This window comes from Crotalus tigris, unplaced genomic scaffold (genome assembly GCF_016545835.1).
Source record: "Crotalus tigris isolate CLP2741 ecotype Arizona unplaced genomic scaffold, ASM1654583v1 scf7180000024448.655566, whole genome shotgun sequence".
Classification (NCBI taxonomy): Eukaryota; Metazoa; Chordata; class Lepidosauria; order Squamata; family Viperidae; genus Crotalus; species Crotalus tigris.
Window position 1 is genome coordinate 32,845 of NW_024100617.1, and position 26,803 is coordinate 59,647.

The window sequence follows — 26,803 nt, forward strand, 5'->3', positions numbered from 1 at the left end:
CAATGGTAGACATCCTCCAGAGCGTCTTTTCGACCCTCTAAGGGTCTACCGGCAGGGGAAACTCGATCAGCTCGACCGCACTGCCGCAAACCGGAACCAGAAGCCCCAAGTTCTGTTTTCTTACGATAAGGTTTTGGCCCTGACAATAAGTCTCGGGCCACAGAGAAATTTAATTTATTTTCTTCCTATCTGGTAATGTTTTCATATATTTTTCTCCCTGAAGCCATCAATAGTCACAAATATTTAAAATTGTTTATTATATCTATGCTACAGGTAGTTCTCAACTTACTATCGTGTTCATTTAAAATGACAATAAAGCTATTCTATTCTGTTCTATTCTATTCTACATCTATTCATGTAGTAGCTATCTGAACGTACAATTTTCAATTATGTTGAAAAAAGCAACATAACCATTTTTCACATGATCATTGCAGCATCTCCATGGTCACATAATTCAGATTTGGACACTTGGCAATTGGCTCATATTTATGATGGCAATTGGCTCATATTTATGATGTGATTACCTTTTGCGAGCTTCTGACAATCAAAGTCAACGGGGAAACTAGATGTACTTAACAACCGTGTTACTAACTTAACAATTGCAGCAATTCACTTAATAGCTGTGGCAAGAAAGGTCATAACATAGTGCAAAATTCACTTAACAAATGCCTTTCTTAGGAATAGGAAATTTAGGCTCAATTGTGATCATAAGTCGAGAGCTACCTATATTTCATAATAGAAATAGAAATACTATTATGAAATAATATAAGAATAGATCAGCTTCCTAGAATGCATTTTTCCATTTTAGTTATAGAATGAGAAGCTTGGGAAAATTACAATAACTTGTCATTGGACTGCTATCATTTCATCTTTTATTAGCATGATCATCTACAGAATTCTTAGATGAACTTGGATCGCCATGCACTCTAAGCCGATAAATGCAAGTATACTTAGGATGACCCCAGTTGTTTATCACTTTCAGCTTTATGTATCTCATTAATTCAGAAGATTCATTCTGAAAAAGAGAGAAATTTTTAATTCTGCCATTGCTTAATTAATGTGATTAAAAGTTATTACAGATAATATATTTTTCTTGCAATATGTCTGGTCTGCATAGAATGCTAACATAAAAATAGCATATGTAGGAATATTCACAACTTGCCTCAAGCACATTCTGTGGCCACATAATTGGAAGGAATAACAGTCATGACTTTATTTTAAAAGATTCTTGGTTTAATGCAGCTGATTTAACCAACTATAAAAAATCACTAGAATAAACAAAATGCATTTAGCATATAAAAGCCAGGATTCTTTCTGAAGTTATTTACTTTGCAGATTCTTATTTTAAATTAACAATTCCTGATTCGCATTAAAACAATATTTATTTATTTCAATTATTTTTATATCATTGTCCCTTCCCAACTCCATCATCATCATCATCATCATCATCACATTATTATTATTATGGATCATCGCACAGTCAGCCAGATGTTCAGACTGGATTTGGCATTTTGTCTACCTATCGAGTCCTTATTATTATTTGCTAAATTGATCATTTTGCAACTATTCAAAATGAAAATGGACCCTCAAAATGTACTTATGACCCAGTCCTGGAGTTCCGACAGCTGACCCACCCCATGGTCAGATGGCAGCATTTTGGGAACTCAGAAACTTGCCTACATCTATAGCTATTGCTACTTCCTGCTGTCACATGATCACAATTCACATTTTTACAGAAAACTGGCATTTACATCTGGTTTCTGGCAAAAATCACCTATAGCAAACAATGGGTTCATCTAACTATGGTGTTTAATAACCATGGTGTTTGTTTAATGACTGCTACAAAACAGGTTGTAAAAATTGGGTCAGTCATGTGTGATGACCTGTTTTATGATTACTCGACAGTGTAGTAAAATAAAACATTAGAACCAAAACAATACACAGAATGTGCACTCGTCCCCTGAATTTTTTCAGGAAAATCATTGTTTAGATTAAAGACCATGAGTGTGGCTACTGTTCTGACCTTAGGATAGAGCAGTGGTTCTCAACCTTTCTAATGCGGTGACTCCATAATACAGTTCCCCATGTTGTGGTGACCCCCAACCACTTACACATCACCGGGTGCCAGGGGCGTGGCCAAAGAAAAGGGGGAAAAAATGGCGGACAGCCTTGTTTGGAGACCCCGTGAAATGGTCGTTCGACCCCAAATGGGGTCCCGACCCACAGGTTGAGAACCACTGGGATAGAGCTATTCCATAATTCAGGAACTGCAACAAAATAATGTGTCTACAAATCCTTGCCCCCAATCTCTCCAAATGGAGGACTTTTAACAAATGGAGGTACTAATGATGGCATGCATTAAATGATTTGTTTCCATAAGGAAGATGATCCCAAAGCTTCCTAAGAACCAAAATCATATAGGCCAGGCATGTCAAACTCACGGGCCATGGACCACATCCGGCCTGCACAGGCCATGCCTATCCCGGCACTGCAAAGGTGAAAACCACCTGATATGTCACCATATGGCCCGCATTGTGATTGGGCTTTCCACCCAATATAGGCATTTATGGGTAATAAATCAATCAAATCACTTAGTGCAAGCCATCATTAGTACCCCCAAATGTTATGTGGTTATAGTGATTCTCATCTGCCAATAAATAAGAACCTGCCAAAGTAAAGTTCTAATAATTCCTTCTTCTGCCAGGCAAAAAAGAGGGATATGCTCAAGTGTGGCATTTCATGTAGGCATCTCACTATTCATTCCTTTAGCACTAGATCAGGATTTAATGTCAAGAGGAATTAACCTAGAGATTCTTTTTTTTAATTTTATGGAAAATCATGATGATTATATAGTTATGCTAACTGTATGGATTATTATAACTGTCCCCTTGATCAATAGCAATGTTTATTAAAATTGTGTGGAAATTTCTCTTCTACATACTTTCAACTGGAATGTTTGAATTAAGAATCCTTCCATGTCATATGTAAACTGACCCAAGAAAGTTCCTTGTTTCTCCTCTTCTGCTTTTAGTCCCTTTTGGAAGAAAGGATTTATTACCAACAATCATGACCTCATAGAATATTCCATAAAAGTAGAAGAAAGACAAAGATTTTAACCATTTTGGAATCCAATCTGACATATGTAGCTAGTCAAATTGTGGAGAAGCATTTTTAAGTCATTAATATGAGACTGTTCATGGCTTACTGGATATTTATTAAAGATCCACTGATATCCTAATTAAAGAATCAATTATTTACCTGTAGAGTTATCATAAACTTAATACTCAGAAATACAAAGCAAAAAATTATTATTTTTAGTTCACATATTTCAGCAATATACATAGTTCTGGTTAATCATTTTTATCCTGAAAAATGCCAATATAGGATGAACATTTATACAGTGCCTTTGAAAGACTAATTTAGTCTGAAATACATTGGAATACAGTATGTGTGTTTATGTATCTATATGTACAGAGGTGTGCACACATACAAAGTTTCTCTTCAATGACCTTGGACGTTTCCATTATATTTTGTGCCATCCACACATTAGCTTTGATAATTACATTTGACTGTAATTAAATAATATAAAGTGATAGCTTTGTTTTGTCAATTTTTATTTCAGAAAGCACTGTAAGACTTACTCTAATTAATGAATTAAGGCAATTTAAAATAGAAAGTTAAATCTAATTTGTTCTCCTTCATCTCCCATTATTAACTTTGTGCAATGCTCAAGAAACCTTTCTTTTTTATAGTTAGGTGGCAAGAAGCAGTAGAACTAAATCATTACTGTAATATGCTACATGCACTCCATGCCAAAGCTGTAAGTTACTTCCTGAGTGATTTCATATAAAGTTAAACAGGATGAAGGAACTCAAGCTTTCAAAGGACTATATTTCAGCAAGAGGGGATAAATTAATATTCCATAGTACTTGAGGGCAGGATGAGAAGTAATGGGTAGAAACTCGTTAGAAAGAAATCCAACCTGGGATCTTTCAACTCTTATGATTCTATGATTGTGTCTATGATTGTCAAAATCTTTGAATATAAAAGACTTCATGCAAAATGTGCTTTTGTATTAGTTGTTTGGGTTTGCCACTGCCATTTGTAAAACATGAGCTATAGTTTAGTATGTTGTATGAAGCTAATCAGTTGTATCTAACCAACAATCACAGTGAAGAAACTATAATTATAACAAAATATTCAGAAATTGTTTCAACTAATCAGTTACAGTATTGGTAAAATCGAGATTGTTAATGTGAAAATTGTTTTTTCATTAGTCTAATGACATAATAAATGAATGTAAAATAAAATATGTATACCATATTGGGATATAAAATTGGGGCATTGGGTTATAAAATATATTGGGACATTGGGATATAAAAGCATATTGTGATGTAAAAAATATTCAGTGAAATGATCTTAATACAATCATCCTCTTGGTAGTTGACCCAATCTGACCTAGAGAGGAATCTTTCAATCCTAAAACAATAACAATCATAGAAATGCAAGTTGCAAGTTAATTTTTACTTAAATTTAGTAAATAAATTAGACCATGATGCTTACATAAATAGCAAAATCTTTGGGAGCACTAGAGATCTTGTCTGTGGGGGAGACTTTCTTAGATATATGTTGTATTGTAACAGCCCTTGGAATAATTTCTTTAGCTAATCTGATAACAGTTTCAGCTTGACTTCCAGGAAAAGACCAGCAATTTCCAAGGTGATAACTGGGCTTAAAGAGAATAAAGAGAAAATTCTGAATAATTTAAGTATTCTACTGTATAAATCCTATAACTCAGTCAATTAAAGAGGATTTAATGAGTAGAGTAGAGTAGAGTAGAGTAGAATAGAATAGAACAGAACAGAACAGAACAGAACAGAATAGAATAGAATCTGGAAGTCCAGTTCCCTGCTCAAGCAGGAGAACCTATACCATCTCAGACAAGTGACTGTCCAATCTCTTCTTAAAAACCTCCAGTGATGGAGCACCCATGATTTCTGAAGGCAAGCTGTTCCACTGGTTAATTGTCCTCACTGTTAGGAACTTTCTCCTTAATTCCAGGTTGCTTCTCTCTTTCATCAGTTTCCAATCATTGTTTCTTGTCCTGCCCTCTGGTGCTTTGGAGATTAATTTGACCCCCCCCCCTCTTCTTTGTGGCCGCCTCTCAAATATTGGAATACTGCTATTATGTCACCCCTATTTCTTCTTTTCTTTAGACTAGCCCATGGGTCGGCAATCTGTGGCTCTTTGAGCCTTGTCCTGCAACTCCCAGCCTGCCATTTGTAGAGAGAAAGACAGAGACAGAGAGGCACTTGTGCTTCCCTGCTTCTCCCTCTCTCTCTCTGCGTGTGTAAAAAAGAGAGTGGCCTCACGCTGTTTCGATGAGCTGACAAGCTTATTGGGCAGGGCTCCTCCCTTTGCTGTGTCTCTGCAGGAAGCAGGAAGGGCAGGAGAAAGCCAGCCCAATAACGTGTGTCAGCTTGTTGGAGAAGAGCCTGAAGCCAGCTTGCCAGGTGAGCAGAAGATCGGAGAGAGGGAGAGAGAGGGGGGAGAGAGAGGGAGAGAGGAAAGAAAGAGGGGGAGAAAGAAAGAAAGAGAGGGAGAGCAAGGGAGAAAGTGAGGGAGAGACAGGGGGAGAAAAAAGAGAGAGGGAGAGAAAAGAGAGAGAGAGAGAAAGACTGAGGGAGGGAGAGGAAAGAGAGAAAGAGGGAGACTAAAGAGAGCGGGAGAGAAAGAGAGGGAGAGAGACAGGGAGAGAAAAGAGAAAAAGAGAGAGGAAAGAGAGAAAGAGAAAGAGAGGGAGAGGAAAGAGAGAGAGAGGAAAGAGAAAGAGAGAGGGAGAGTAATGAGAGAGAAAGAGAGAGCGAAGGAGACTAAAGAGAAAGGAAGAGAAAGAGAGGGAGAGAGAGAGAGGAGAGAGAGAGAGAACTCATGCACAGCAGCCTCTATTTCTTTTTAATTGAACTTTTCAATCAATGTCCCCATCCTTTGTGTGCGCGCGCATGCGTGCACAAGTTTTGCAACTCCCAGTGTTTTGTTTTCTCTGGGAAATGGGTCCAAGTGGCTCTTTGAGTGTTTAAGGTTGCAGACCCCTGGACTAGCCAGATCCAAGTCCAGCAGTTGTTCTTCATATTTTTTTGATCATCTTAGTTCCTCTTCTCTGAACTTTTTCAAAGGTTTCAACATCTTTTTTGTAATATGGTGACCAAAATTGGTTACTAATATTTCGTGTATCTTGATTCTATGCCTCTGTTTATACAACCCCAGATTGTATTAACTTTTTTGGCTGTAGCTGCACATTGCTGGCTCATAGTCAAGTGATCGTCCACTAAGACTCCAAGGTCCCTCTCACAGTTACTGTTTTTGAGCCAGATCTCACCTAATCTGAGCTTATATCTTTGATTTTTCCTGCCTAAATGTAAAACTTTGCTTTTCTCCACATTAAAACTCATTTTGTTGGATAGGGTCCATTGTTCCAGTTTGTCAAGATCTTTTTGAATCCTGAGCTTGTCTTCTGGGGTGTTGGTTATTCCTGCCAGTTTAGTATCATCTGCAAATATGATGGGTTACCCTTCTATTCCTTCATCTAAGACATTGATGAAGATATTGAAGAGTACTGGGCCTAACATGGAACCTTGTGGTACTCCACTGCTTACGTCTCTCCATGTGGATGTAGTACCATTGAGGACTATTCGTTGAGTACGGTTTGTCAGCCAGCTACAAATCCATCAGTTGGCTATTCCACCTTTTCCTAGCTTACCAAGCAGTAGATAGTCATCTACTTTGTCGAATGACTTACTGAAATCTAAGTATACTATGTCCACAGCGTTTTCTGATCTACTAATTTAGTCAATTTATCAATGAATGAAATAAGATTGGTTTGGCATGGTCTGTTTTTAACAAACCTGTTTATTTGTTTCTAGATGTTCACAGATCTGTTTTTTGATTATTTTTTCCAGTATCTTCCCAGGTATTGAGGTTAGGCTGATTGGTCTGTAGTTTCCTGGATCTGTTTTTTTCCCCTTTCTTGAAGATGGGAACCACATCAGCCTTTTTCCAATCCTCAGGTACTTCCCCAGTGCTCCACAATTTTTGAAAAACATGGTGCGATGGTTCTGGGATAATATCTGCCAGTTCCTTCAGAACTCTGGAATGTAATCTGTCAGGTCCTGGTGATTTCTATTTGTCAAGGTCAGATAGGTGTTCTCTTACCATTTTCTTGCTTATTTTATTTTAATTTTTGTTTCCAGTTTGTCTTTCGCAGTATTTTTTTTTTTTTTGGTATGTCGTACTGTAATTTCTTTTTGTGTGGAGACTAATGCAAAGAATGAGTTAAGCAGCTCTGCTTTCTCCCTATTGCTTCTTACCATTTTCTCTCTGTGGTGAACTTAGATTCCTTGACTTTTTTCTTGTTATTAATCTGTTGAAAGAAACTTTTTTTATTATCCTTGATTTCTGTTGCAAGTCTTTGTTCATTCTGGACCTTTGCTTTCCTGACTTCGTCTTTGCATATTCTGGCTGTCTGCTGATAATCAGCCTTAGTTATGTGTCCCTCTTTTCATTTTCTGCATTTGTCCATTTTATCTTTCAGTTTGTCTAAGAAATCTTTGTGCAGCCATGCTGGTTTCTTCTTGTTTTTCTTTTTCAGTGGTTTTCTGATGGACTGGGCTTTTATTATAGCATTTTTCAGAGTTTCCCATGCTTCTTGAATTATTTTCCTTTTAGGATTTTTATCCATGGAATCTTTTCTAGGTTCTTTCAGAGTTTGTTAAAATCAGCTCTTCTGAAGTTTAAGACATTGGTTGAATTATTTTCTATTGCTTGCATTATATTGTTTGCATTATACTGAATTCCAGTATGATGTGGTCACTTTCACCCAAGGTTCTGGTAACTTCAACTCCCTGTATCACTTCTTGTCTATTAGTAAGAATTGGGTCCAGTATAGCTTTACTTCTAGTTCCCTCCTCTACCTTTTGAATGACAAAATTGTCAGTGCGCTTAGTTAGGAATCTGTTTGATCTCCCGCTTGCTGCAGAGTTTGTCTCCCATCTGAAATCTCCCATTACTACCGTGGTATGCTTCCAACATACATTTGTTAACTGGTTGACAAAGAGTCCATTTCTTCTGATTGGTTGGGTGGCCTGTAGTATACCCCTATGGCAATGTCACTTATTTTTCTTTTTATATTGACCCATAAGTATTCTGGAGGGCTTTTATCTTTGATCATGTGCATTTCTGTAAATATGTAGTGTTTTCTTACATATAGTGCAAGTCCCTCTTCTCTTTTTGTAGTTCTGTTTCTTTTGAACAATTTGTATCCATCCATCAGTCCATTCCAGTCATGGGTTTCATCCCACCAGCTTTCTGTAATGCCAATTATGTCATATCTACCCTCATGTACTATTGTTTCTAGTTCATCCTGTTTGTTCTCCAACTTTGAACATTAATATATAAATATTTAAGACTTTTATGTTTGTCCATGGGTATGTTTCCTGGATCTTCTGATTGTTGTTTGGTTTTTTTCTTTTTTCTCATCACTCCCTACCTCTTTGTTTGATTTGTTTTTTGGGGATTTATGATTGGTTTTGTTTTCTAATGGTTGGTCACCCTTCCCTCTCAATTTTAGTTTAAAGGTCTTCTTTTTTTATTTTTTATTTTTCAGTTTTTTATTAAGTACAAAGAAAAAAGGATTAAAAACATTGAACATGTTAAATCGTCTTTGACTGACATCTCAGTCCATATTGTACATTAATTACATATAATATATCTATATACAACTATACATTTCTGGCTCTATCTCAACTTATCTCTTTACTGTGACCTCCATTTTTTTCCCCTCCATCTATAAAATTTATTCCATATTCGATAAAATTCTGTTTCTTCCTGATTTTTTAATCTTTTAGTTATCCTATCTAGTTCTGCGCAATACATAATTTTCTTTATTAGTTCTTTCCCACTCGGTACTTCCATTGCTTTCCACTTTTGAGCAAATAGTCTCCTTGCTGCTGTAACCACGTGATAATTAAATATGTGTCCTCTTTATTTACATTTTTCTCTAGTATTCCTAATAGTAATGTCTCAGGTTTGTATTGAATGTTTTGCCTAGTCATTTCTATTGCCCATTCCCAGACCATATGCCAGTACACCTGTGCTTCTCTACATGTCCACCATACATGAAAAAAGGTGCCCTTTTATTTTTTACATTTCCAACACATAGATGGATATCCGTTATACATTTTGGCTAATCTGGCTGGAGGGAGATGGCATCTGTAAACCATCTTATACAGGTTTTCTTTATATGATGTTGCCACTGTAATTTTGTTATTTCGCTCCCATACTTGCTGCCATTGATCCATATTTATATTATATCCTAGATCTATTGCCCATGTCACCATTGTTTCTTTAACCTGTTCCTCATATAGTTTATATTCCAACAGGTATTTATAAATATTTTGTTTTTTCTCTGGGCCTAGCAGTATTTTATCTAACCCCGTATCTTGTCTGTTAATTCCCCATTCTTGCTTATCCTTCATGTATCTTGCTTGTATCTGGAGATAAGACCACCACTCCATGTCTACTGTCATTCACACCACCCGGTCTATTGCTGTTCGCAGCACCCAGTCTATGGCCATTCGCAGTTCCTGATCTACTGTCGTTTGCAGCACCTGATCTACTGTCTTCATTTTGGTTTCTATAGTTTAAGCTTCTGTTTAATTAATGTTTATTATATGAGGGGGTTTTTTTGAACATCAGTTGGAACACTTTAGTGTTAGCTTTAGTTCAGGCAAATCAGAAACTTCCAAGAACCCAATCAAGACTCATTTCTTTAAACTAATCAACTAGAATCCATGCCATATGCTAAATAAATAAACTAGAATCAAGCACAAACTAAGAATCAAGAACTTGCACTCCAAAAATGGCAATCGGGATGGGCCAGAAAGAACCAATCAGAAAGCAGCTTGCCTAAAAGCCAATCTGAATTCAAGACATGTAGCTATAAAGATTGGAGCCCAAGCAGTTGCCTTTGGTTTGAATAGCATATCACTTTGCCTCTGAAGATTCTAGCCACAGTTGCCAGTAAAATCTCAAGGAATCTGTTCTCTAACTTACAGTCACTGAAGTCTGAAGCCCAGCACTATCTTCCAAATACTTTATCTTTACTTATACCTGAAGAATTACATCTGGTGGTTTCACGAAAGGGAATATAATGAGTGACATCCAGGAATAGTTTCCATCAGGATAGTGGTAGCTTCTAGTGGTTCTGGACTGAACAATAGTGGCACCTAGAATTACATTGTATTACAATAAAATATCTCATCATTTATCTATTTTAATGGATACAAAAAATGCAATTTTTTAATACAAAAAAATCCAGGCATATAAGACTAATGCAATTTATTAGCAGAGAGTGCAGATAATATAATTTCTTTTACAGTTTATGTACAACAAACAATTAGTAAACTCCTCCAATACAAAATATTGGGGATGGGAGATTTCTGTCATCAATGAAGAATAACAGAGAATGTACACTAGTGAATAAGTCATTTGCAATGTATATTTATATTTATCCAGATCTTTAAAAGCCACATTTGGGGTGATTTTGTTATTATTGTTGCTTAGTTTATTATTGCAGAGATAAGTCTACCATGCATTTTAAATGCGACCAGATGACATAAAATTATTAGCTGCATCTAAAATACATCTACCTTGGAATTTAATCTGAGTGAAATGTTATGGCTGCGTAAAATAGAAAAAAGAGAAATGTTTAATGGGCTACAGTTCTCTTATGTCTGTCATGTTTGAAGCTCTAGGCCACGGGTCGCCAACCCACAACTCCAGAGCCGCATGTGGCTCTTTGAGCCTTCTCCTGCGGTTCCCAGCCTCCTCTGCCATTTGCAGAGAGAGAGAGACAGAGACACAGAGAGAGAGATGTTCCCTTCTCTCTCTCTCTCTCTCTCTCTCTCTCTCTCTCTCTCTCTCTCTCTCTCTCCTCCCTCCCTCCCTCCCTCACTCACTCCTCTGTGTATAAAAAAGAGAGTGGCCTCACCCTGTTCTCCAATGAGCTGACAAGCTTATTGGGCAGGGCTCCTGCCTTGGCTGTGTCTCTGCAGGAAGTAGGAAGCAGGAAGCAAGAAGGGCAGGAAAAAACCAGCCCAATAAGAATGTGTGTCAGCTTGTTGGAGAACAGCTTGAAGCCAGCTTGCCAGGTGAGCAGAAGATCAGAGAGAGAAATAGAGGGGGGAGAAAGAAAGAAAGAGAAGAGGGAGAGAGAGAGAAAGAGAGAAAAAGAGAGAGAAAAGAAAGAAAGAGGGGGGAGAGGAAAGAGAGAGAAAGAGAGGGAGAGGAAGAGGAAAGAGAGTGAGCGAGAGAGAGAGGGAGAGAGGGAGAGAAAAGAGAAAAAGAGAGGAAAGAGAGAAAGAGAGAGAGAGAGAGAGAAAAGAGAGAAAGAGGGGGGAGAGGAGAGAGAGAGAGAACTCATGCACAGCAGCCTCTATTTCTTTTTAATTAAACTTTTCAATGAAGTTTTTCCCCCTCCCCTTTGTGCGCACATGCATGGACATACAAGTTTTGCAGCTCCCAGTGTTTTCTTTTCCCTGGGAAACGAGTCCAACTGGGTCTTTGAGTATTTAAGGTTGCAGACCTCTGCTCTAGGGTATTCCTAAAGCTCATTCTTTTAGGAATAAATCTAAAAAGACAGTGGCTGTGAATATTTTCTGATAAGCATTTAGTAAGAAAGCTGGAAACTTTTCTATCAATTTTCAACTATGCTTGCACAATTTCATAGTGAACCTCTTAGAACTTGCATATTAAAATATGTGCAAAATGCTTTTGAAGACTTTTCAGATATTGTACTTGATATTGATACTAATAAACTATATTATTAAAAGTAATAGCATAATGATTACATGAAATACTTTGACATTTTTTTAACAGCTGAAATACACATTATAGTTTATACTAATTAAAGCTGTATGATAAATGAATAGTAGGGATTTCCAAAATCTAATTATGTAATACATTATTAAAATAGTATAATGATTACATGAAATACTTGACATTTGTTTTAATTTAACAACTGAAATACACATAATATTTTATATAATTAAAACTGTACTATATATGAATAGTAGGGATTTCCAAAATCTAATTATGTAGTTTGGAGAGGGCTGTGTCCTGAGTCCATTATTGTTCACCTTGATGACCCACAAAGCTGTGCCAAATCTGCTAGGAATCATATTGTGAAGTATGCAGATGACACGGCAGTGGTGGGACTTATCCAAGATGACAATGAAGATGCTTATAGGGAGGAGGTGAAGGCTCTGGTGGATTGGTATAATAAAAGTAACCTGGTTCTAAATGTTAATAAAACAAAGGAGATCATTGTAGATTTTAGAAAGAGCCAGCATAGTCATATTCCACTCAGTATCAAGTATGCAGCTGTAGAGGTGGTCAACAGTATTAAGTATCTGGGGGAGCAGATAACTAACAATCTTACTTGGTCTCTCCACACGTCATCCATAGTGAAGCATACAATGCATTTGCATTTCCTGTGTTGGATGAGGAGTTCACATCTTTCTCCTTCTATCTTGGCCACTTTTTACAGAGGCACGATTTAAAGCATTTTAACAAACTGCATCACTGTCTGGATTGGTGGCACCAGTGCCTCAGACAGAAAGTCCATACAGAGAATGGTAAGGACAGCCGAGATCATAGGAAGCTCACTTCCTGATATTCAGGATGCTGCTTATAAACCCTATGTGCTTAGAGCTCAAAGCATTGTTAGAGACCCCACACACCCACTTTACAATCTGTTTCTCCTTCCTCTCGGAGGAGGTTTTGAAGTATTTCCAGCAGGACTACCAGATTCTGCAATAGCTTCGTTCCCTATCCCACCCATCTGGTAAACTTGCAAGATTCGTTTTTCTTGCCATGCACATGTATACATAACCTGAACTAGGCTGTTGTTTCTCTGTGTCATATAATATATGTAAGTATATGTATAATTCTGTATTTATTTTTTGTCCTATTTATGTAGTGTATATTGTAGGGTGATCCTTTGAGAGTTGTATGCAATGAAGTGTCAGTTTAATGTATGCCGATTAGTGTACATTCAAAGTGACAATAAAGTTATTATTCTATTATTCTATTCTATTCTAATAGCTGCTGCAAATACCTGCAGATTGGAGTGCATAATCTGTCATCTGAACAACATCTTCATCCAACTTTTGTTCTAATTTTTTAAGAATTATTTCAATATTCTGTCATGGATAAAAGGTAAAATTACAATTCATACATTTAATACATCTATAAGTTTGGGAAAATTTAGAAAAGGAGCCAGAAATGATTTAAAAAATTAAACCCGAACATTACTGCAACTTTCCAGAAATATTGAATCACATACATCACTTATGATATGAATTGCCACTCCACAAGTGGCACAAGTAATAAAAAGTGATACACAAATACAGAATAGAAAAGTCTATAAATCATGCCTTCAGTCTACTTGACTTCACTGTGCTGTTGCCAGTAAAGTTGCCAGTTTGAGCTGGAAGACTAACTAAAAGAACATGAACAAAATTACTAGCATGCCAGGATTTGATTTGGTGAATTTAGTCATATTGATTTGGCATAAATATGATTTCTATCTGTGCTGGTCAGAGTATATAGCCATCTGGTCAAAGTGTATAGCTAACTTAGGAATTAAGAACTGTGTGTAGAGCAAGTAGCATTTTAAGGGTTAAAATGCTGTCCCCTTAAGGGATGGTCTTCTGGGAAATGTAGTCTTAGTTGTTACCTGATTATATCTGTGTTAGGATTGACCACTGGGAGGGTTTTGTGTTTTTATTATGGGATATCTTGTTTACTTGTGTCAGTCTATTATCTCTCCATGAATCCTAGCCATGAGGGTTGGGAGCTCTGTTACAATGGAGAAATCTATTATCCTTTTACCTATGTGATGGGTCCAGATTACAATCTGCATTTCAGAAGAACCTCTGCAATAACTGTGAGTTAATGTTTTGAAGATACCTGATAATAAAATAATTGCATGATTCATCTGTCGAGTTATCTGCCTGTTTCAACTGAAATCCAGCAATCTTTTTGCTTGAGCCAGGACAGTAAAAAGATATTATGTGTTTCTCTCTTTGCTTAAAGTAAAAAAGAATCTATCTTTTTCTATCTGCCTAAAGGAAAAAGGATTGAAACCTTCTCTTGCATTTATCTACCTTTGATCTCCGCCTGCATGCCTTGCTCTGCCTGCAAGAGATTAAAAAGAGAAACAAATCTTCATCTAAAGTGAAAGTCTCCTCCTGCATACCTTTCCTTGCTTGCATGTGTAAAGAGATGTATGTGTGTTGAAATTGCTCTGCCTAGCTAGGTTGAAAAGATCACTTCCCCATCTAAAAAAACTCAGCATTTCAAACTGAAAAAGAACTGTGTCTGTGTATAGCTAACAGCCCAACCCCCTTTGCTGGGATCACTTCTCAGCCTGCTTGTAAACCAAAGCAATCAGTTGCTAAGAGACAGGTAAATTTGCATGAGATCGCTATCTACCAAATGTGTAAGCTGAACACCTCCTGCAAATCTCTTCCCTTGGAATGCAGGCACAGGGAACAATAAAGGCCAGCCTATTTGATTAAGTGAAGCCGGCCACTCAGATGTTCCTTTGACTATTGCTTGAAGGAAAATAGCAAACTGAGCTCCTTTTTTAGTGCAAACTTCTACGTTCTCACTTGAAATCTTGAGTCAGGAATGCAAGCCTTAGAGTTCTATAAACAGACACCCAGAACTTTGTAGCTCATTAAAAGGGATCAGATTGCAACCAGTCTTTTCTAAGTGTAGTCTAGGTGGCCAATCGGCAAACAAAGGCCTGAATTTAAGCTGTCTGTAAACAACACATCCTAGTGGCCTAGACGCAGCACCCTTTGGTGGCTAACCTGCAAATAACAGGCTTGTATTTATGCTACCTGCAGACAGTGCGCCCTGATGGTCAAAGAGTGAATTTTACTGAAGTCTTTACCCACGCAAACAGCGCATCCTGGTGGTCAAAGAGCAAAATTCACTGAACCCATTCAAAACATCTAGGAAAACTTCTGAGTCTTCCCTAGTCATGGCAGAATCTTCTAATGGGCCAGAAAACCCAGTCCAACCAACTAACCTTGACTTGTATGCAGAACTTGATATCCAAAATTTGGAAAAGGCAGAAATGTCTTAGAAACCTTATGACTTGAGACATCAAAGAAAGCCCACCGAAGCCAAATGGTCAAGCCTGCTGGAGAAGTGGAGTGGCCTCTATGATCATCATGAGGAATACTGGGAGAAGCTGCAGGGATTCTGTGATGTGTCCAAAGATAAGCTTTCCCCCAGGCACATTCATTCTTTGGAAGAGGATATGGACAGGTTTTCCTACATTGTACAGACTATGTACAGACTATGAATGCCGCCTCATAGACATCCAAATTCAACATCCAAAAGGGAAATGCAACACCTCAAGCTGATAAACAGAGAGTGTGAAAAGCTGCTACAAAGCAGTAAGGAGTCTCTCCAAACTGGACTTCAAGAGAAAGACACACTGAGTAAGAGGGCTGAGTCTGAAGTATCCCATCGTTTGCATGCACCATCCCAGCGATCACATGGGGCTCCCTCTCATGCCTCTAAGAAAGCCGCATCCTTTCATCATAACTCACAACGGTCCAAGGTGTGTTCCAGCGTGTCACAACAACCTTCCATCTCAGGCGCCTCCTGTCACTCCAAAGCATCTTCTCGTCATAGCCATTTCTCCCGAATCTACAGGGCAGAGAGCCTGGCTGCTCAAGCTGCACAAGCATGAATCGATGCCGTGGCGGCAACAGCAGTTTTACGTGTGGCAAAGGCAGAGCAACTGCAAAAGGAAGAAATGGCTAAACAAAAAGAAGAAATGGCTAAACAAAAGGAAGAAATGGCTATAGCTCAGGCCAGGCTTGAGTTTCTACAACAAAAAAGGAAGGCAGCAAGAAAAACAGCAAGGGCTGCAGTTTTACAGGCAGAGGCCAAAGGTGTTGCCTTCATGCCCAACCTTGAAGGTCCAGAAAGTAGAAGCTCGCACAGCCATATCAAGACCTATATGGACAACCAGAATGCGCTACTCTGAAGAAAATCACCAGCCATCTCTGGCATATGCTCCTGCTCTTGGGAGCAATGCATATGAGGATCAACGAATCGTGCTCCTAATGACTCAACACCATACTACCTCTGACTGACTACACCCCCTATACCAGGGGTAGGCAACCTTGGCTCTTTTAGGACTCGTGGATTTCAATTCCCAGAATTCCTGAGCCAGCATGGCTCAGCTTGGAAACCTTTCCCTTTCCCCCCAGCATGGCTGGCTCAGGAATTCTGGGAGTTGAAGTCCACAAGTCATAAAAGAGCCAAGGTTGCCTACCCCTGCCCTATACAGCACCAATGTATCCTCCAACATCCTGGAGAAGAAAGTTGGATTTGGGAGAGTACGAGGTCTGCTTCAAATGCTGTGAGCCTACAGAACACGTGGCCAAAGCTTTTGCAACTAAGGTGAAGTGTCATGTAGGCAAGATTGACAAACACCCGGGAGCCCTGCATCCAGACTCTGAGCAGCTACAACAAGCAACTTCTATTCCTCCTCTGACCAAGGATCCTCAGCATGGCTCCAAAGTCCACCCAGAGGCGATCGCGAGTGTCAACTGCATGTCAGTATGTAGCGACTCGCCATTTCCAAGTGAACTCCCAAGTGAAGAAACGCCTTTCACAATATCAACGTGCACTGTTCCCCAGAGCACGGTGGGGAGGAAAGTCACCAGACTCTACATAGAATTGTTAGATGGGAGTTCACAGTTCCTACTGCCGCCATTGCTAGAATGGGATGCCTTACCAGATGATTGCAGTCAAATTCCAACACCAGAGGTAGCACACACCATACCTCACCTGGCACTCATGGTGGATCACTTCCCTGCCCTAGATCCTGAAGCCGAAATCCTGCTTCTGTGGGGAGTAGATGCCCCTGACACCTTTGCCTAACATGAAATGGTCAGCAGCCCAACAGGCCCCCCAATTGCCTTTAAGATGGAACTTGGATGGGTCATCTCAGGAATGGTCTATGTTAACTGGCTACAAACTCCAACCCAGGGGAATATCTCAACGACCTCCATTCTTAGTAATGGGAGAGCATCCCACCTGAAACCATGCCAAGAACACTTAACGCTTTCGACAACCAAACCTGTTTTGGGAGCAACAGTGTTTCAGACCAGCAAAAATCACAATGACTTAGCCTTGTCGATAGAGGACAAAGAATTTCTGCAGCTATGCATGCTCTCCCAGAGCACTACAAACTAGGACAAGCCGCTTATGCTAGAAAAGAAGCAAGACTGGGAGACATGGTGTCCATCCCTAAGTTTTCTCCAAAGCATCCGCGTGCAACACATGTATGTCTCCATCTCACCAGTTGCCGTTCAAAAGAAAGAATTGCATGTCTTCTCAGATGCATCAGTGAAGGTGATAGCAGCTGTAGGATACATCAGAGTCTATGGCGGGGAGAGCCATATTTATGTCAGTTTCGCTATGGGAAAGGCGAAACTAGCACAACAAGGTCAAACTGTACCGAAGTTGGAACTTTGTGGTCTGTATTGGCTGTAGAACTTGCAGACCTGATAACGAAAATGATAGACCTTAAGCTACGATCCACCACCTTCTACACGAACAGCAAGGTGGTGTTGGGCTACATCCACAACCAAAGCAGATGCTTCTATGTCTATGTAAGCAACAGAGTAGAAAGGATTAGAAGATCTTCAAGTCCTGAGCAATGGCAGTATGTGCCAACAGATCAGAACCCTGCGGACCAAGCTACATGGTCCATTCTTGCATCACAGTTGGCAGAACTGATCTGGCTAAAGGGTCCTGAGTTCTTGTCTCATCCAGACAGCCTGATGTCACAGAGACCAGAACACTATGCGCTTCTATACCCAGATCAAGATGACCACGTTCGACCTCAGGTACCCAGCAAATTGCTAAGAAAGGACAAGAAAACAACCGTCCAGACCATCTGCTTCTAGACAATGGTCAAGGAGACAGAGAAACCGCCCTCTAACCATTTCCTAGAACCAGCCCGCTTTGAATGCTCCTCCAAGCGGAGACCCCTCATATTGGGCATAGCAGTGATTGTCCTATTCACATGTCTTAGCATCCAAGGAACTAACTTCGTAGGAGCCTGCAAAGAACTACAGATTAATGAAGTGCCATGACCCAGTAACTGACAAATACCTAAAAGCCCAAAATTGTGTATGGACATTCAATCCTCCCCATGCATCCTACATGGGAGGAGAATGGGAACACATGATTGGCATAGCCCGCAAAATCCTGGACTCTATGTTCAATGCTTGGCCTTTGGTTCCAGTTTCCTCGGATCCTGAAAATCCAACTATCCTCAGCCCAGCCACCTTGCTAATCCAGAAGACAGGCAACTGGTCAGCACCATTAGGAAACTTTGTTCCCAAAGATATGTATAAACAGCAATGGAGACAAGTTCAACAGCTCGCCAACAACTTCTGGAAGTGCTGGAAGCAAGAATACTTGTCTACTCTACAGGATCGCTGCAAATGGAAGACCAAAGAGCCTAACCTAGAAGAAGGAGACCTTGTCTTGCTGAGAGACAAGGACGCACATTGGAACTCGTGGCCTATAGGACTTATGCATCAAGTTCTACCCAGCTCTGATAGACTAGTTCGCCAAGTTGAAGTCCAAACCATGAAGCCATTTGAGTCATGTTGTGATTCAAAAACTCTTGTTAAGAGGCTTTACACCAGACCGGTCACCGACTTGGTACTGCTGATGAGGAAGACTGAACTTGAAGATTGAATCACGAGTTTTGTATTTACCTCATAATTGCATTGTTTTGATGCTATGTTTTTGCTTATTCTAGTTAATAGTTAATTAATAGTGGAAATTGTATAATTCCAGGTGGGGAGTGTGCTGGTCAGAGTATATAGCTAGCTTAGGAATTAAGAACTGTGTGTAGAGCAAGTAGCATTTTAAGGTTAAAATGCTGTCCCCTTAAGGGATGGCCTTCTGGGAAATGTAATTTTAGTTGTTACCTTATTATATCTGTGTTAGGATTGGCCACTGGGAGGGTCTTTTATTACAGGATATCCTGTTTACATGCCAGTCTATTAGCTTTCTATGAATTTTAGCCACAAGGGTTGGGAGCTCCGTAAAATGGAGAAATCTATTATCCTATTACCTATGCAATGGGTCCCAATTACAATCTGCATTCCAGAGGAATTTCTACAGTAATTGTAAGTTATTGACTTGAGGATGCCTGGAATAAAGTAATTTTGTATGATTCATCTGTGGAGTTAATTCTGCCTGTTTCAAGTGAAATCCAGCAATCTCCTTTGCTTGAGTCAGGAAACTATCAATAAAATCTTACGAAGATCTCTTACCCATCTTCTAATGCCTTTGCTTGCATATCCTTCTAATATTTGACTAACTGTATTATAGACAATATTGTTTATAGTCAGTTTTAGATCTTGAAGTTGCATTTGCAACTTTTGTTTCTGCTCCTTCGGAAATTGGATTTCAAGTGCCTTTGATTGTAAAATGTGATTAGCTTTCCTAGAAAAAATAACAAAGGGAAATGATAACACAGTATTGTTCTCCATATCTTTCACTAAGTCCATTTCAAAAACTACAAAATACAGTAATGACAATCCTGAAAATTTAGAAAACACATTTCATCCATATATTGCATTGATATGACTGCATTATGAGAAGAATGACTAATCTTGATCCATGCCTTAACATAGTATTCATTAAACATTGTTCATTGACTAACTTGAATTGAGCTAAAGAGGAACAAATAAGTTGTGCTTTATTTCATGTTTTGTTATACAATTATAATCCCAGAAACACAAAGCTGTTATACAATTAAACAGGCAGGTTAGAGCAGGCAGGTTCAGTCAGTGGAAACATGCCAATGATACATGAAGCCATCCATTAAGCAGTACCACAATAGCATTGTCATACTGAAGGATAAGGCAGAAAGGGAGGAAATGATTTAACCAAAGACACTTACTTAACCATTGTTACAATGATTTTCTAATAATCATTGCATTGGTAGGGGGCTAACTATGACCAATTGTCATTCTTGGTTAGTATGTAAAAGTGTTTTTTGTTTGTACTTGCAAACTATCAGCATAAAATAATTCAGATGTTTTCTTACTTCAAGGATTTCAGGTTTTTGGTTCCACCCTATACATCAAGGAAAAAATAATTCCAAATTAAAATGTGCATATTGTTCATTTTAAACTGCAGGTAGGACATATAATTTGAGATGAGTTTCTCATACTTCTTGTTACATCAAAGCAAAATCCTATGAACAGGGCTACTTAAATAGCTTGGGAGCAACTCCACTACATAATTGTTTAGGTTTATTATAGAGAGAGGTGGACCAACTTTAATAGAATATAAACATTTTAATTATGTTGGAGAGCATAAGTACTAATTGCATTCAAAGTGGTAGCAAATACATTCAGTCCTTTACCAAGACATAAAGTTTTCAAGCTGAGTTCAGCTCCTCATCAAACTTTGGTCACATGGAACTGGTTTGCCATTGCCTTCTTGTGGGACACTTTATGACTTTACAGTTCAGCATACAGGCCAGAGATTCCCTAGAAGCAATCCTTCCAAGTACTTAGATGCCTTGACCTTCCTAATTACCAGGATCAGCTAATAGATCTTTTTTCTGATACTCAACATTTTAATCAAGGGTTCAGACATTCTTACAATGCAAAATTATGATTCATGCCAATGTAGACCAGATGTAACCTCCACCCAACACGCTGAATGTTTTCAAAGTTGCTCTAAAAAAGAAAATCCCAAATGTTAGTTGATATAGAAATAAGCAGTTAATTTAATCTTTTAAATAGGATCGATTATCCCTATATGATTTTAGCATTTGTAGTACCCAGAGTTGGTAATATGATTGGTAGGTCTCTGAGGGCTGAAAAAAATCAGCTGTTGAAGTTCACCCTATGTGAGCCAATCTAATAGTGAAGGTACCAGATTAGGAGCAGGAAAATCTAGGTATGAAAGCCAAATGGGTGACTCTGGGACAATCATTCTCTCTCAGCTCTAGGAACACAGCAAGATCAAACCACTTTTGGGAACTACTGCTAAGAATCTTCTTCAGGTAGCTACTAGGAATCAATCTTATTCAAAAGAAAAAGAAAAATACACTATGAGAATTGCAATTAATTCTTGTTATAGATAACTATAATGCATACAATACTGTACACATTTTGGATCTGCTGGTAACAAAGATTGCTGAATAATCAATTCAATAATAGGAAATCACCTGGATGAGATCACAAATAGAACAATCTTTCCACTCATCTCCAGACAGCCAGTTTCCATCAAGCAGTCCCAGGTAAGTAGCACCTATTTAAAAAAATTAAGCTTTTTATTTTAAAAAAGTTGATTTCAATTTTCCTCTGCAACAAATTAACTTTGGCATCATGTATACCTATTTCAGCTGAAATCTAAAATGGATAGGTTATCTAATTTGTCATATTGTTTGATCAATATTTTTAACATTTTTTTCCAGATATAACCACTCATAATAAAGATCCCAATCAAAAGCCAAAGACTTGGTACAGATTCAACTGGCTATGGTAAAAGAATTAAAGTTATCTAAGGGCATATGCTTCTTCACTGAAGTCTTGCCTTCAGAGAATAAAATGTCTCTATTCTGCATGAACTGCAGCTGAAATGATCAGTTAATATATTTTAGTTCTACAGATCATCAGGAGACAGTACACAAACACTTTAACTCTTATTGGGATTTAGCAAATGTACAAAATCAGATTTCCCCCCCATTCGAACCCTCTATCTCTGACATGTCAAACATGGTTCTGTCTGGCCCATGGACCTACTTTGGAAACAGCAAAGGACTGGCCCACGGCACCTCGGCCTGGCCCAGGCTGACTGAGCACTGATCTACAACTTGGTGCCAGCTATCAAAGCTAGAACATGCTCAGCATCCCTGGAACCAGCAACAAGTGCCCCCACCCTTTCCCCTGGGCGAGCAGGTGGAGTCTGGCATCTTTGCTGGCTGTCTTGCCCCACAGGCTTACTTCAGCCCAGATGCTGGTGCTGGTCATTTCCTGTGTGCACACCCAAGGGATGGGGCAGAGGCAGCAGGGCAGTTCCTCGCTGGTTCCAGAGTTGCTCCATGGATCTAAGGCTGAGCACATTCTGGCTTTGATGGACTCAACCAGGTTGTAGATCAGTGTCACCTCCCCACCAGCACCTCCATGGGCCACTCGCTGACTTAGCCTGACAGCCATGAGGCTTCCCTTTAACTGGGACCAGTCCTGCCTGCCCACATGGGATAGCGATGGCCAGTGGCAGCATGGACACTGGCAGCACTGACAATCTCTCCCTCTTCCTTTTTTCCCCAAGTTTTTTTTTATTAATTTTCCAATATTACATTTACATATTTGAAAAGTAGCATGGTGGTTGAGCGCAGTAATTCCATTACATTTAAATATCATCAGTACAAATCTCAAAATATTACAACAACTAATTCCCTCTCTTTCCCCCATAAAATCCACTGTCATATTCAGATCAATACAGTTCTTATTCTATCAATCAAACAAAAAATTCCTTTCTAGTATTCAACAATAATCTTCAGTCTATACATATCTTAATTAATTTGACATTCCATCTTTTAGACAATAACCTAATAAATTTTTCTTAACTTTAATTTCCCATTGATATTTAAATTTAACATTTAATCTTTATCATTTCCAGATTTTAAATGATCCCAATTTCTCAGTCTCCTATATCTCATATTTATGGCTAATAATTTTTTTCTTTTCTTCCTTCTACTTCTTTCCTTTATTCCTTTCCAGAAAAAGAGAAAAAAAATTAAAAAAAATTAAACCATCAGCATTTGTACCACAAACCAATATACAAATTTAATTATTAGTATTTATACTTCTAAGTTTTACTTAACCTGTGTCTCAACTCATAACAATATCTTAAACTCAAATCTTAGTTATCTGTAAACATTCAAACTTTTAGCAAATCATGACCTGGTGGTTAATTTTCTCTTAATATTTTAATTTAACGTTTAATATTTATTTATTCTTTTCAAATTTTAATTAAGCACAATTCCTTTATCACAATTCCTTATACAATCTAATATTTAAAATATAGATCTTATATATAAATTCTACCATATATCTTAACCAACTAATAAAACAATATAATATTCTTATTTCAATATTTATATTTCTAGATTTTATAAAACCAATTTTTTTTATCTCAAATCATTACAATATCTTATATTCAGAATACATATTCTATCCATTTAGATATATTCTATTTTGGATCTCATCTATAAATCAAAACCCTAATCCCTTTCAGTCTTATTCTAGCTTTTTTCCTCTGCCAAATCATCTTTCGTATCTTCACTTTTAAATCATCAAAAAGATCTCCTTGTATTGTTGTGGCTATTGTTTGATATTGATAAGGGCATTCAGCTGCTGTTTTTTTAAGAAGGCTAGCTGATTTAGCAAGTCATCTCTTTGTTTTTCCAATTTGATGCAGTTGTCCCAAAGTATTTATCTTCTATTTCATCTGTTTTTCTTTTTTTATGTTCAAATTCCTTCTGGTTTATAAGAAAAGTCCTTTCTTTGTTCTCTATTATCAGTTTCTTTTTTGTGTTTTCCACTGTCTGTATTTGTTGAGTATCTAAGTATTCTGTCATAGCATGTGTTTGTTGTTTCACTTTCTCTATAGAATTCTGTATAGAAGATTCTTTGGTTGAAGTCATAGTTTGAGTTTGAAGAGTTTGGATAATTGCTTTTAACATATAAAGAATTTGTTCCTGTACTTCCTCTGTAGAAAAAATCCATTCCTGTTCTTCTTCCATTGTAGTGTATTAAACTTAAAAAAAACTTACAATCAGAAAGTCCACCACATAAGGAGCTGAGTTGAGTTTGTTGCAGATGGAGCTTCAAGGTTGCTTTATAGCTTATCTATTTTCAAGGCTGTCAATAAGTCTCTCTTAAAGAACAGCAGGTTACAGTCTCAAATTTAGCCAGCAAGTGTCATCTCAGAGTTAGTTAGATCTTTTCAGTTTTCTTTCCCACCTCTATTTTAAGGGGCAGAATAAGAAACCAAATCTTCAATAGTAGTTAGAGTAAAAATTAGGGAAGAAAAAGAAAAATAGAAAGTAGAAAGTTATAAGTCTTATAATCCACCAGTTTTAGAAAATAGAATTCCAATTAGGATCCCAGTATTTTTCCAATGTCTTAAACTCCCGAGTGATTGATAGCTGCTGTTTCTGGAGGGAGGGCTAAAATCCCCCTTCCCTCACCACAGGGGGGAAAGTACTTCAATAGCTTATGCAGGTAATTAATTAATTAGAATGTCAGAGAGGCAGGTCTCACCCAATGCTTTCCACACTGCTTTGAAGTTGCCAGATGTTAATGTGACTTCGACTGTTAGCAGCCTAGGGACGAGCCATATTTCTATGGCCGGTCCTTTTGTCTGCCGGTTTAGAGGAATTGTCAGATCTAAGAGGAGAGTTGCTGCTCTCCTGCAATCCAGCAAAAGCCCCTCCTTGCTGATCGCTTCTTCGGGGCGATTTTCAGCCCTTTTCAGGGGCCCCCAGCGATGCAAAACTGAACAGGGGAGAGAGAGCAAATCTCCCAGCCGTCCATGGCAGCTGCGTAATGAAACCAGAAGTCCAATCTCTCCCCCTTCCATCACCCTTTCCTGAGTATGGAGAAAGGAAAGAGATGAGAAAAGGAAGGAAGGAAGGAAGATGCCTCAGTTCACATAGTGCTTCAATCCTGAATCCATTGAGACTTGGGCTCAAAAGCAATTTTGTGTTCTCTTTTGTTACAGACAGGACTTTATTGGCAATCCAAGTTAACATTGGTATTCTTGAATTGTGAACTCTTAGGAAAGTATTCCCTCCTTGTGTGTTGCAAACAGCTTATTTCCAGTGGGGAAAACAGGACAAAGCAGAGTGGGGGATAATATTTTCCTTTGTTATATTTCCAGTCTGAATTAGAACATGGCAAGGTCCCTGTAGGAGAGCTCTTTTAAGGATTATGTATTAATAGAAAAGCAACTAACGTACCTCTGTTCCTAAACGCTAAAGCTGTTGCACAAAAAAGCAGGAGTTCTGATCAACTATCACAGTCACCATTTTGACAGTTTTGCTGTACTCCCCACTAAATGCAAGCATGGGATAAACTGAGTCTTGCTTGTTCTCAGTCTTTTAAGTGGCCACAGACTACTAGCAAAAGTGGCATTTGATCACAAGGCAAAAAGGCATTGAGAAATGTTTCCCCAGGGCTTCCGATTTGCGATTGTGGCATTGGCAGATGTGTGGGGCAATTGCTCTCTCCACCATCCAGTTTTCTCCTGCCGGGGGGCCCTGAAAAGAGTCGGAAGTTGCTCTGTAGGGGCGATGAGCAAGAAGAGGACCTCTGAGTGATCATGGAAGAGTGGCAACCCTCCCGTTTGATCCAGGGCTGCTCTTCAAACTGACGGGGAAAAGATCAGCCATCAACATGGCCCATCACCAAGCTGCTAACAGCCGAGGCCAAATCTACTAACAAGCACCTTTAAAGCAATGCGGAAGAATTGGGTGAGATCTTACCTTCTCTGTACCCTAAGTAATTTCCTGTAAAACACTTCTTGAAATTTCTTCCCCCTGTGAGGAGAGAGGGAAGGGAACTTCTTCCTCCCACCCTCTACAATGGTGGCAGCTGATCACCCAGGGAAAACAAAGCCTTGAAAAGTACAACTTAATATAATTGGATTTACATCTTTTTGCAATTGGAGGACCCAAAAAGTTCCTATTCTTACTAGGACATGCTATTTTATTCTATCTACAAAAAAGAAGTTAAATCAGACAAGAAACTAGCTTGCGATCAGAAAAGGACTTTATATGCTATTGGAGACATCTTGTGGCGAAATTTGGTACAGCAATCTATTATCTTTCACAAAGAGACTTGCTTACAGCCCAGATCTGACCTTGTTATTATCAATGAGAGATTCAAAGCTGAGAGAGCAGCTGGGCAGTGAAATTGGTCTCTAGGAACTGTGCAGGTGAACACTTACTGACTCTTGTTTAATAAATAGCCTTCACTAGAAAGACCATCTACAACTATGCCAGAAATGTAAGAGGGTCAGCAAAAAATCTTGGCTATTCTAAAATCCATACTTGAAACTATTCTTACAGCCAATGAGACAATGAGATCCAATCTGAAAGACCAAGGTACCAGCCCAGATGTACAAAGCAAAACCTTGATTGCAACTAAAGAACTAACAATCCAAAAAACAACAGAAGTGGAGGAAGTGAATAACAAGATAAAGGGCTTTAAAGATCAACAAGTACAGTTCACCCAAAATATAGACAATGAAACAACTTCAAAAATGGAAATGACTTTCTGCACAAACCAGAAGAAATCTGAGAAAGAAGAAGACCAGATCAAATTGAAGACAACTATACCAAAGCAAACATGGGAATTTGGGCCATCAGGGCGACAACTTAATGATTATAAATGGGCCAGTTCTTTCAGAAAATTGGCAACTAGATGGCCTCCTTCAATTCAAGTAACATACACAAGAATGAAGGGAGATCCATTTGATGATTTAAAAGCATTGGTATGGAAGCCTGGTCGGCAAAAGAAAAAAGCTAGAATTAGGTTGAAAAACTGGGTTTTTTTGATTTATTAGAGAGGATCCTGAATTGTCAACCGGTAGGCTAAAG

At 38.5% G+C, this 26,803-nt stretch overlaps 1 protein-coding gene across 8 annotated transcripts in view; it reads right to left on the reverse strand.

Moving 5' to 3' along the window:
- Nucleotides 1-700: 700 nt before the first annotated feature.
- Nucleotides 701-26,803, reverse strand: part of SUN3 (Sad1 and UNC84 domain containing 3) — a 111,224-nt gene continuing 85,121 nt past the window's right edge. For 6 of the 8 annotated variants that reach the window (XM_039332122.1, XM_039332118.1, XM_039332120.1 and 3 more), the window contains 8 exons: nt 21,362-21,444; nt 20,228-20,256; nt 19,449-19,620; nt 13,175-13,259; nt 10,168-10,283; nt 4,564-4,731; nt 2,942-3,034; nt 701-1,015 (listed from right to left, as the gene is read on the reverse strand). In XM_039332122.1, coding sequence (XP_039188056.1) covers nt 866-1,015; nt 2,942-3,034; nt 4,564-4,731; nt 10,168-10,283; nt 13,175-13,259; nt 19,449-19,620; nt 20,228-20,256; nt 21,362-21,444 — 896 coding nt within the window. In that variant the 3' untranslated portion in view covers nt 701-865. The remainder of the gene's footprint in view (nt 1,016-2,941; nt 3,035-4,563; nt 4,732-10,167; nt 10,284-13,174; nt 13,260-19,448; nt 19,621-20,227; nt 20,257-21,361; nt 21,445-26,803) is intronic. The other 2 variants (XM_039332123.1, XM_039332121.1) reach the window with 2 other exon arrangements.